The sequence below is a fragment of the Sesamum indicum genome, linkage group LG13, assembly GCF_026168435.1.
Source record: "Sesamum indicum cultivar Baizhima isolate 11 linkage group LG13, ASM2616843v1, whole genome shotgun sequence".
In the NCBI taxonomy this organism is placed as follows: Eukaryota; Viridiplantae; Streptophyta; class Magnoliopsida; order Lamiales; family Pedaliaceae; genus Sesamum; species Sesamum indicum.
In genome coordinates this window covers 8,951,816-8,963,870 of record NC_142669.1, presented here as the reverse complement: position 1 = coordinate 8,963,870, position 12,055 = coordinate 8,951,816, and the positions used below count along the sequence as shown (strand labels likewise).

General features: G+C 35.2%; 3 protein-coding genes across 3 annotated transcripts; 1 reads left to right on the top strand and 2 right to left on the bottom strand.

Annotated features, from left to right (window-relative positions):
- The first annotated feature begins 672 nt into the window (after nt 1-672).
- Nucleotides 673-1,859, top strand: LOC105176770 (early nodulin-like protein 9). The gene is made up of 2 exons (XM_011099674.3): nt 673-930; nt 1,174-1,859. The coding sequence occupies exons 1-2, from the start codon at nt 744-746 to the stop codon at nt 1,647-1,649; spliced, it is 663 nt and encodes a 220-aa protein (XP_011097976.2). The 5' UTR covers nt 673-743; the 3' UTR covers nt 1,650-1,859.
- Nucleotides 1,860-1,994: 135 nt separating this feature from the next.
- On the bottom strand, nt 1,995-8,802 carry LOC105176714 (protein disulfide isomerase-like 5-4). Its single transcript, XM_011099612.3, has 15 exons — nt 8,569-8,802; nt 8,009-8,099; nt 7,694-7,788; nt 6,955-7,012; nt 6,163-6,347; nt 5,979-6,036; nt 5,812-5,852; nt 5,601-5,675; nt 4,717-4,773; nt 4,419-4,485; nt 4,146-4,283; nt 3,797-4,021; nt 2,621-2,770; nt 2,463-2,540; nt 1,995-2,370 (listed from the first exon to the last, which is right to left on the bottom strand). Exons 1-15 carry the CDS (start codon nt 8,607-8,609, stop codon nt 2,293-2,295), a joined length of 1,437 nt encoding a protein of 478 aa, XP_011097914.1. The 5' UTR covers nt 8,610-8,802; the 3' UTR covers nt 1,995-2,292.
- Nucleotides 8,803-9,191: 389 nt separating this feature from the next.
- On the bottom strand, nt 9,192-10,104 carry LOC105176713 (vascular-related unknown protein 1-like). The gene is made up of 3 exons (XM_011099611.3): nt 9,666-10,104; nt 9,529-9,582; nt 9,192-9,442 (listed from the first exon to the last, which is right to left on the bottom strand). The coding sequence occupies exons 1-3, from the start codon at nt 9,978-9,980 to the stop codon at nt 9,368-9,370; spliced, it is 444 nt and encodes a 147-aa protein (XP_011097913.1). The 5' UTR covers nt 9,981-10,104; the 3' UTR covers nt 9,192-9,367.
- Between the last annotated feature and the right edge of the window lie 1,951 nt (nt 10,105-12,055).

Here is a 12,055-nt window from a genome sequence, read left to right as displayed (position 1 = left end):
AATATTTATTGAATCTTAGTATGGATCTAAGAATTAGTCTATATATTTAGGTAGAGCCGTACCCTATCCATTTGACACCCTTAGAATACATACATAATTCACAATATGAGATATAATGTCAATGTGTAATAAAAGATACAGACCATAAATAAACTCCCAAGTGAATTTCAAGAATGCATGCATGTGATTCTCGTCTCCTTAGGATCTGATTGATCAGAATCAAACTGGTCATCAGTCTATGTAATAACAAATCCAATTGCATTTTGATCACATTCCTTCTTCAACTTCATGACCCAAACCCTCCACCCCACCCCCCACAAACACGCAGGAAAAATCACAAGGACCTTGGCATGAAAAGGTCTAGAAAAAAGAACTGGCAGAAAAAGTTCAGTAAACATGGATTAGCTAGTTCAGATACCATTTCCCAAAGTGCAAGGCTTGCAGATTCTTGATCAGTGTCAAGCAAAGTATAAACAAAAACCCTACCAGTATAAGTGATTAAAAAAAGCTGAGAAGAGCTACAGATTCTCATGTCAAAAAAGCCGCGTTATGCTTTGCACCTTAAGCCAAGAAATCGGAGATGGAGGTAGAGAATAACAAAAAGCAGCAAAAGCTTCAGCTCCACAGCTTGTAAAGCTGATCCCAACTCACCTACAAATACCTTGTTCAATCTGTCCAAGATTACTTGTCTTAACATCACAGATCAGAAGTAGTTGAATTGTTTGATCAGCTGTTCTTGTCCAATGGCTCAGACAGTTCAAGAAGCATTTGGGCTTTTGGGGGTTCTGAGTGTTTTCTTGCTGATTGAGAGATGTCATGGATTTCAGTTCAAGGTTGGAGGTTCAGGAACTTGGACAGTTCCTGCTGATAATGCTGTCAGCTACAACCAGTGGGCAGAAAAGAACAGGTTTCAGATTGGAGATACCTTGTGTTAGTATTCTACTTGCTTCTTGTTCTTTTTTCTTTCACTTGATGTTTTTTTAGGGATAATGTTGCTTTTGCGTTTGATATTAACAATGTTTTCTTTACATTAACACCTTGTCTGTGTTATGAGGACAACACTGAAAGAGGATGTCGGTGTAATTATGCCTTTTGATTTTGAGCACATAAAAGCATGATAAGCAGATAGAAAAGAGCTTGACAAGACTAGTGATATCTTGTATCTTTGTGCAGTGTTTGTATATGCTGGCGACAAGGACTGTGTTCTCCATGTAACCAAAGATGACTACACAAATTGCAATACAGCAGCACCCCTTGAGAAGTTCACTGATGGGCACACTCTGTTCAAGTTTAATCAATCAGGGCCACATTACTTCATAAGTGGGGTGGCTGATAACTGCCATAAAAATGAAAAGTTAGTAGTTGTTGTTATGGCTGACAGAAGCAAGAATTACTCCAATGGAACAGTTCCGTCTTCTCCTCCTGCACCGTCGCCAGAGGTGCCGCCTCCGTCGCCAGTGGTGCCGCCCCCGTCGCCAGCTCCTTCTGGTGAAGAGTCCCCATCTCCACCTTCTGGGGTGGAGATAAACCCATCTCCGGCCCCGGCCCAGGAGTCTTCTCCACCCAAGAACGGTGCTTCTTCCTTTCCCCTCAGTGTTTTTGGAACCATAACAGCTTTCCTTGGTTCATCACTTGTTTTAGCTGTTTGATGTTGAAAATGGTCTCTAACTTCTTTTCTTTTTTTGGGTCCTTTTACATTTTCTTCCCTTGTTTTGATTGTTTTGAGTGACTCAAAATGGGAATGTTGGTAGATTCATTATTTGTTTGATACAAGTGAGAAATAAGCTGAGACTGTGTTGGCCATTGTGTATTATCTACTTTTGCACTAATTGGAATAAAATGTCGTGCATTTTGCTATATCTCTTTGAGTTGATGCCGTTCCCTGCTCTCCTCATCTTTTGCCCTGTTCAGGTTAAACAAGACGACAAATTTGTAGAAGATGGAGAACATAAGAAATGAACTAACAGTAAAAAAGAACTTCATTCATAGGCTTAATGGTTTTCGCATAACTACATAACCTTCTGAATGAAGCTTGTCTATAACTCTCACAAAGTTCCTGTTTGGGTGAGAAGAAACACTAAACTCTTGACTCGTAATTCATCACATTCTAATGCTCAATCTATCGTTCCATAGAGCACAGAGTAAGGGCAAACGACATGATCACAGAATCAGAAGAAGATTTTTTCAGTAAGGTATTTTCTACAAGGACCACAAAATTGAGAACAAAGTTCATCCCTCAACAAATTCTGAAGTTTTAACTTATCCAAGGAGCCCGACTAAAGGGTGTTTCGATCAAAAGTTCTTCCCTAGTTCAACTTTTTTCATAAGCCTGAAAGTAGTATGCAGAAGCGACTCCACGATCCCAGCAACCTGAAAAACATTAAAGAAGAAGTTAGCGATGCTGATTAAGGAAACGGGCAAGGAGGGAAATAGGATGGGAAATGAGGAAATTAAACACATACCGTGAAAATACCTCCTATAATTGCGCAAACATTTGTAATAAAGTGCGAAAAAGATTTAGAGTCTTCAGTTATTAACACCTGGTAAGAAAATAAAAGGTGAAAACAATTGGAAATAGTTGATACAGCATTTTAGTAGAATTAATAGATGAGCTCAATACCTGCATTGGTGATAGCTCGAAATGAAACTTTGCAACAGGGATATCAAGACTGAGAACCAAACTACTATGCGCTGTATACTCGTGCTGTTCAACTAATTTATAAGAACTTGTCATCACCTCAGTCTTCACAATTTGAAGATAGTGCTCAATCTGCAAGTGTCCAAAATATGAAGTTATTGATTGATAATCCATAAAGGGTTGGTTCAAATAAATAGTTTCGACAGAGTCTCAAACACAAGCAAAATCCACCAAGAGTACAGGAATGTTGTTTTTGTTTCTCCTGTTACCACGCAAGATGTCCGCAATGAGGAAAGTTCAGTACTAGCTTTCTAATCATAAAACAGACAAAATTAATTAGATTAAAAATTTTGGAAGAAAAAAGGAGAAAAGAAGATTAAATTCACAGGTAACACAGCAAAGCAGAGAAATCAATATACATCAAGAGTTTATGAAGTAACCTGTTGGATTTCGTCTTTAAAATTAGGGATAACTACACTGAGACCCCCTCTGAAAATACAAAATTACACTTTCTCCCAAAAAAATTCCAAAATTACAGTTACACCCCCTCTAAAAGTTACCCTTTCATTAGGGTATGGACGAAAAATAATAGTGTTAGCAGAAGAACTGCATAACATTTCAATTTTATCCCTATTTAACATTGTCAAGTAATAATTTTATACTTATAACGAAAAAATTGTAATATGTTAACTTACTCCACATATATATTTTTCTTTATAAGTACAAAAATATACATGAAAATGTTAAATTTAGATGCAAAATTGAAAATTTATGTAATTTTTTTTTATTAGCATTAGCATTTTTTGTCCAATCCTAACATATAAGTGTCAGGTGTAAAGGAAGAATTTTCGAAGGAATGTAACTGTAATTTCAAAACTTCTTTGGGGGAAACTGTAATTTCACATTTTCAGAGGGGGTATAAGTGTAATTAACCCTTAAACTTATTCAAAACAGCTTGCTTTATATGTAGGCCTTTTGCAAGTAACTGAAAGTAAGTCTCATCTTACTCAACAGGAAAGGATAGGAGAGGAGTGATGTTAATGCCTGGATACTTGATGATCTCTAAATAAAAATTGTAGGAACTTCACTGAAAAACAGTACAGATACAGATGAACAAGCTGTAAGGATACAGAAAGAAGCAAGTAAAGATGAACTTACAGTTACATTTTCATTTGAATCACTTGGATTACTGATATACGACAAGCCTGACAAGCAGTCATGGCTTGCACCAAGATAGGGCAGTACCCGCTTCACGTCACTCATCACCCTTGGGGAGATCTTTTTACCAAAAGAAAAATGGGAAACAAAATGTGACATGTTCATCTTAGTTATGTCAAAGGAATGACTATCTGAATGTGCTGATATGATCAGATTCCCAGGCACCTGCATAACGCGGAGGAAACTAAACAAGATATATGTATGTACTTATGAAACACAGCTACTGTATTTATGCATTTACTTTATGAAATGCTTTTAAGCCAAAACATCTCTTAGTGGCTATTGTTACCTTCTTCACACGTACAAAACCCTCAATTCTACATCCTCCGGCTAAAGGTGCAGGCCTTTTTACATCATTCTCAGTGGACGGACGATCTAAAGCCCTTTTCGACTGCAAAGAAATAGGTGCCACCAAATCTTCCATTGCCTGCAAGGATCAAATGCATTCAGTTTCCTATAGAAGGATAAGAGTCACCAATTATATCTATATCCACCATGTTTTATGGTTGTGCAATTTCTCAATCCAAAAATTGCATCTCCAACTAATACTGTAGATTCTCACCTTAACTAGGCTATCTGTATCTCTATCACCATAATATGACTCATGATCATGGTGGCCGTGATCCCCTCTGCTTCCAGGAAAAAGAGAGGAAAACATTTAATTGAATAACAGGCATTCAAATGACAAAAAAAGCTAATTGGCTGCGGAAAATAGAGAATGAATTGATTCAAGAGAAAGAGAAGACATATAACGCAGGTTTTCACTTAATGCTGTGAGGATAAAAGCTAGAGTTGGTATTAACTGTAAAGCAAGCAATATGCCTGAAGTAAATATAGAAAGCAAATGAATAATAACTTGCCTCACATCGCTTCCTTTATGGAAGATGCGAATAGATGGATACCCTTGTATGTGATTCCTGCACATTTGTTGCAGATGACAGTGAATAGAAAGAGAGAAAGGGAAGCCAAGAACAAGAGAGACAAGTATAGACTGTAAACACACCAATGTATGAATAATTCAGGCTGGATTTGGTTGCAGTAGCAAGTTTTGGAGGAAACTACAACGGCGAATAAAGGGGAAATGATGCTGATGGACCTCCATATTAGACTTAACCAAGCAAATGTAAACATAGAAAGATGCGCTTGATGGACAAGTACTTAGAATAAACCTAAAAGAATGAGAAAAACATCAAAACATTCAAACTTTAACAGACCAGCAGAAGCGATATGTGTGTTATGGAATTGCCTAGCCAAATATGGGAAGGTTCAACACTCAGCTATTTGATTCATCAAAATGAAACATGGAGAATATAATACCAACCAATAGGCTCACTCCTAGTTTAGTAACATTTTTACTATTAAATAAAAATGGTATAGTATTTACTACATTTTTATAATTAGTTTTGAAGCTTTTTTCATGCACGTCCACACTGCTCCAGTTAATTACCTCAAGCTCTATCCTCATTAAACAGCATTTAACAGCTAAAATCCTAAAAACTCATACAGCATAGTATCTAAATGGGCACACTGGTATCCACAACCAAGGGTGCCTAGAAGCATGTTCTCCTGTAATGAAGTACATACAGTAAATTTCTACAAAATTTGCAAATTACAAGAAATGAGATACCTTAAATGAGAACAAACTATAGCATAGCTACAAATGCTGTAACCAAATATGAAACTATTATGTCCCAGTATCATAGTAAAATATAGAATATTAAGAAAGACCTTTATCTAGAATTACCTTCTACACAGTTCTGTTTCTTCAGTGCAATCAACCTTCCCCATGAGAATACGCCCATCCATTTCTGGGTCATATCTGAACAACACAACCAATGAGCATTTAAATGGATTATAATGTGATAGCAATGCTAGTGACTTTATCTTAAACTAAAGTGAAATTTGGACAGCTACTAATTTAGCAAAGCAATAAAAAATTGGAGATGATATTACACCTTTCTCTTATAATTTTGGCTGCTCTCTCCCATGAAGGTTTCTGGAATGAACATGGCAGGCAGACACAGACTTAATAATCTACTACATCCATCATTAACCTCATTAGCAGCCCTAGGGAAGGTTCAAAAAAACAATTGGGAAAAAAAGAAAGAAAAAAGAGAGATACCAGGCGGTTGCTCCAGTAGCACCAGGGCGCAAAGAAGTTAACGACCAAAATAGCATGCCTGCCAAAGAAATATTTTTGGCATGTTACCAGTCCATAAATCATGAATATCACCGGTGCAGATGTTATTCAAAAGACAAATAAGAGATGGAGGTAGAGGATTCGAAGTCGAGTAAGATACACTTACTGGTGTGAAATCCTATCAAAATTGTTTTCATTGAGTACAGCAGAACCTTCACCATACTCTTCATCAGATTCTTCATCATGCTTAATTGCGTTTGCAGTAGGCCCTGACCGAAACTCAGAACCAGTAGGATTTAAATTTGAATCTATTGAGTATTTACGGACAGTCTTAGTTATGTTCAACCTATTCTGAGGAGACGAGGAAACCAGTTCAGTAATATACAAAATGGCAGCATTACAAGAAAAAGATCTCATTTAAATATGAAATGTAGATATAATAGAAGTAAGCTGCAAGATAAATTTCTTGTTTCTCTTGACGCATAAAAATTTAAATCAAGTGCGCTCGAAGATATATTTAAGCACACATTATAAAGAAGCCTAGCCTACATCTTGCAGAACTAAAAGTCTAAAACATACAATTGAGCCCTGATTTATCAATGTTATATCAGGTAACGTGTTTAGCTGTTAACCACTAGTCAACTGGCCTTAACACTTACGGAGTACCTACCTACAACTCAATTACTTCCGCTTCATCAGTATAACACATTATACACTCGGAAAAGATGGAGATACTATTTAAAAGGAACTCATATTATCCAACTATATATAGATTGAGAGACATGAATAAACACATGCACTAAACCAAGAAGTCATTGCCCTCAAGGCTGAAAGGACATTTTAACTAAACTAAGTCTGTCTCTCCAGTTAAATTTTAATACGAAATGATTTGTAGTAACTGCCAGAAAGTGCTCTTGCTACTCAAGATATTGATAAGAAATCAATTAATAAAACTTACCGTTCCCAGGACATCACTGACATCGACAGATGCAAACTCACAAGACAATGCAGGAAAACTACACAAATTTTAAGAAGTCGTTAAGGAAAGTAGATATAACTCAAAGAATCTAACTAATGAAAGACAAGAGAAAAGAAGCAGATGAGAAAAGACATATAATAAATTCTCTAAAGTTTTTGAGAAAGAATTTAATTAACTAATAGAAGCCCAAAACATTAACCCCCATTCTGGTGGTCAATAAGCCAATGAGTGTTATGGAACATTATTGTCCACCCACAGGCTTGTGCTTCAATTTTAAGATCCTAAAACAAAGACTCACAAGTATCAAACAAGTACAAAAACATTGGATCAAGATTAATTCATGGCATTTAGAAGTTGCACTTTCAGGACTTTCTTCTGCAGTTATTGCAGAAATGTATGGTTATTTTTAAGAAAGGTATGCGAGATAAGTCCATGAACCTATAACAATAGAACAAAACATATATGAATTATATATTTCTTAACATAAAAACTCTATAGTTGCCGAGAGTAAACCAGAAAATGTTATCTCCATATCAGGCTGGACAACTAAATACTACAAAGAAGAGGAAAACAGTGTCCACAACTCCTGATATTATGTTCTATGATTTCCTGAGCAACCAGCCTCTTGGACTATTCCTCGCAAGGTTCTTGTGCATGCTAAAAAGAAAGAAGGCCTGAGCAATGCAAAGGAGTAACAAGGGAGTAAAAAAATTTCTACCTTATATTGAAATCAATTCGTAAAAGATCTCCATCAGAACTCTTGTCAATAACAACTGATGTAGAGGTGGTCACTGTCAGATAATCATTCAGTTCCTGCATATGACAAAAGAATTGAAGGGATAGAGAGGGTCTTACTGCATGGTTTTGGCCAAATGACAAACCCATACTTTTGCAGTAGTAGTAATAGTAAAAATGAGCAAGACAACAATCTTGCTGGATGATAAGGACTGGTGAAAAAAAGGGTCATGCCTTATCTAGTCTATTTAGGTAATAATAGATTAATCATCGACAAGGCTGCATTAGTCATTCCTACCATTCCTAACAAAAAGATTATTGAAAAGGCTGCTATAATTGACAATCCAGCCCCCGTTAATGATGCCTCAGTCAAATCTCTGGGAATTTTCCTGCAAGAAGAAAAAATAGAAAAATAGAGAACTTCAAGTCCTACAAATTGCCAGACTCACCTACTGCTCTAAGATATTCAGTAAGTCTTATAAGAAGGTGATATCATATGAAAGCACCATTGTCTTCAAATCTATTGAAAGTGAAGTCTTGAAAACAGTTACTCTTAAATGTTCCACATTGAAGCACAAAGAACTGTTTACAACAATAACCCAAACAAAACGCATTGTGGATTCAACACGATTCATGGGATAGTCTCGCACATGCGCTACATTTTCATTGCATAATGCACATAACATCGGCTGAACCCGTGATAGAGTAGCAACATTCTCGAATTAACTGCTAACATCTCCTCAGTTTTCCATCAGAAAATGATTTAATGAGACTGATAGATTCCCCATACAGACAAGTTGATGGAATTACAAACACTCAAACACATTCAAACTCAAAAATCAAACAGAAGCAACTAACCTGTAAAAATCCACGGATTTGATTTTACTCGTCGAAACCATGGTTTGATCGATCGACTTATTTCAGAGTATACAAAGAATAAAGGAACCTAAAAAATTTTAAAACAATCGAATTCAACAGGTCCGCGGACTGGAGCTTAACGCGATCGTTAGATTAAACATGCATGGATTTTTGAAGCGAAAGCGAATGCACTCGCTTTCGTTTTGATGTGGAGTGCGTGAGCTGTGTGTTTTGCTTTTGCAGTTTGCGTTTCAAGCGGGATGGTTTTATCGCTGTAATACTGTTGCTGCTATAGACTATAGTAATTATTATATTATTTGCATCCACAATTAGATTTTCAATTACATGAACAATGTGTGCGTAAAATATATTAATTTATTTTTTTTATATTTTTTAAAATGAAACAATTTAATTCTCTAAATTGTTTCATTTTAAATTATTTCATTTTAAAAGCGTAAAGAGATAAATTATTTTTTTAATTAATAAATAATTACACTTTTCTTGATAAATAACTAATAAATAAAAACCATAGAAAGTAAAAGTAAATAAATTATAAATCAAACATAAGTGGACACTCGTTGGGTTGACATCATTTGAGCTCGTTACAATCACCTCTCGTGATATTCGATATAATTAAAAACACTTTCTCATTACTTAAAAAATTATAAATACTCATCTGAATTGTGATATCCATTAACAACGACACTTTTGATATTATTATGAAGATAAATGGGAAATCTGTACAAACATTATGTTATGAAGAATGGAGCAGGGGTTATTTGTAAATACAATAACAGTCCTAATTACAGGTCCGGTCCTTCAAGTCTGTGTAGTCAGTATATACTCCACCCTTGCCAAATGTATTCTTTTTTATCTGAACAATTAAAATAAACTTGTAAATTAATTAAACATAGAAAATAATGCTTCTAAACAAAACAACAATGAGGAGTAGTTGTTTACCTCGTCGCCCTTACTCTTTTCTTTCTCATTCCTAAACGGGTTAATGTAAGAAATCTGTTGGTAGCAAGAAAAGAAGAAATACACGTCAGAAAATGCAAATTGCATTAAACCCAGGGACAGAATGGAAGTGATCTGACCTTGGGACTATTTACAGGAGAACTTGCAGTGTCCTCCAAATCATAATCCATTGCTGGTAATTCAGTTTTCTGTTTCTTGCACCAATTCCTGTTTCTATTAGAAGAAAACTCTATACCCTCTCTACACTTATATCTCAACTTCTTTACTGCAGAAGAGGCTGCATCAGAAACAAGAGAAGGGCTTTCGTATTCAGAAGAGAAATAACTAATCTCATCATCATTCTCGCAAATGAAGGCTTGAATGTAGAACGTCCAGCTACTTTCTTCGGGAGAGTCTGCCATTTTTGCATCACGGGCAATGCCAGAATTATCCATACTCTGGAAAATGGAAGAGGTTTCCTGATCCAGTTTCGGACAAGTCTGAGTTTGGACTTATATAGACGATTTGAAGTTAAGAGGTAGGTAAAATACACCAATCTGAAGCAGAAAAACAGTGAGATGGAATGATTTGACCTTGTTGTTATGTGGGATTATAATATCATTAACTGAGATTTGCCGAATCTTATTTTCTATGTTGCGGTTCGTTTTCTTGAACAAGTCTATCAGGTCATGAAGAAGTGGACCTTTACTTGTCTAATTTATTGTCTTGCCTAATTGTTTGAGATGCAGCAAACTCTTTCAATTTCAAACAACTCGCCGGCTGATAAAGACAGAATATCAGATTATTGTGCTGAAAAGTTGCAAAACTCAAGTAGCACGACTTCCATGTAAAGTTTTAAGAATTCTGCTCAGATTGGTATGATCTTTGAATCTCGCTCTTATCTTGTGTCGCACTTTTCTTTGATATTCTTATCTTCTCAAAATACCTTATTTAAGCTTGGAATGCATATACATCAATAGGTCCTATCAATTTGAAAACCATACCTTCACTATCAACGATTTAGATAGAAATTCTTTTATTTCGTTTGTCAAAACACAGATTTTAAATTACGATTAACCCCTTTCTTTCGTCTCCTTTGTCACTTTTTAAAATCTTTTGAGGGATTCGGAACAAAAAAAGGATGGTGTGTACATGGAAAACGGAAAAACGTGACTCAAACAATGAATAAATGGAATGATGTATATGAATAAAAAGCATTGGACGAAATTAAATTTTAAAACAACTTTAATTGGAAGAGGAACACGACTTTAAGCCTGTAACATAGCTTTTGACTAATGATAATTAAGTATTAATTGCACTTGTTAACAAGTGGCTGACATTGATATTTTCAATGTATTTTGTGTTCATTGGTCGTTAAATAATTAAAAATCCTATTCTTCTGGAACTATTTTCTTTTCCTGATCTAATAATGACTTTGAATTAGTGATATAATTCCATTGGTTTATGCTATGTACGGATCAGTGCCTCCAGTTAGAGCAAATACCCAAACAACCATGTATTCCTTGGAGTTTCATGGGATTAAAGTTTCTTAAAAAAATAACCATGATTCTTATCTATTAGTGTTTGATTCTGTCCAATAAATAGATCTTTTCGTTTGTTAAAATTTACGAAATTTGTTGATATTAGCAAAAAATAAAAAAAAAAGTTGAATGAGTATCCATATTTACCCTTGATTGATTTACTATGGACTTATTGCAGGTCAAATATTTTTTTTTAATCAAACTATCGTTATGAGGGTGGGGATGTAACTCGTCATATGCATTAGGAAGTGTGAAGATGTATAAGGATTGTTTGATCATAAAATATTTTTGTAAATGATAAGTCAATAAGGGGTAAATATGAATTTTCATTCTTTTTCTTGGCTGATATCAGCCAATTTTTTGTGGATTTTGACTAAGGGATAGATCTATTTGTTGGACTAAAACAAACATCAGGGATACAAAATATAAGTTTCTAAACCACAAAGAGTCTGTATAATTTACATCAAACATAATGAGAAGACGGTGTTATTATCCTTTTATATAATTACTTCTCATTTTAATATTTTCAACCCCCCGCACGCGCACACACACTCTGGATTAGATTCTCTATTATAAACCCTACTCAATCTTCTGTTTTGTTCAACATAAAGCCATGTATATAATTACTTCTCACTTTAATATTTTCAACCCCCCTTCCCCCGCACGCGTGAACACACACTCTGGATTAGATTCTCTATTATAAACCCTACTGAATCTTCTGTTTTGTACAACATAAAGTCATGTGTATAAAGATGATATCATATATTTTATTTAAAAAAAGATTTTATATATACACATGGCATATGTATGTTGAATGCAGTAGAAGACGAAATAGGACTTGAAATAAAAAATTCAATTTGGGGATGGTCATCAACCATGGAGGCTTAATTTGAAATAAAAATGGCATTGTAAACATGTCAAAGAATGAGAAAGGCCACATGTTTGCTATCAAATACTCTCATCAATTCAGATCACAACTGGATTAACTT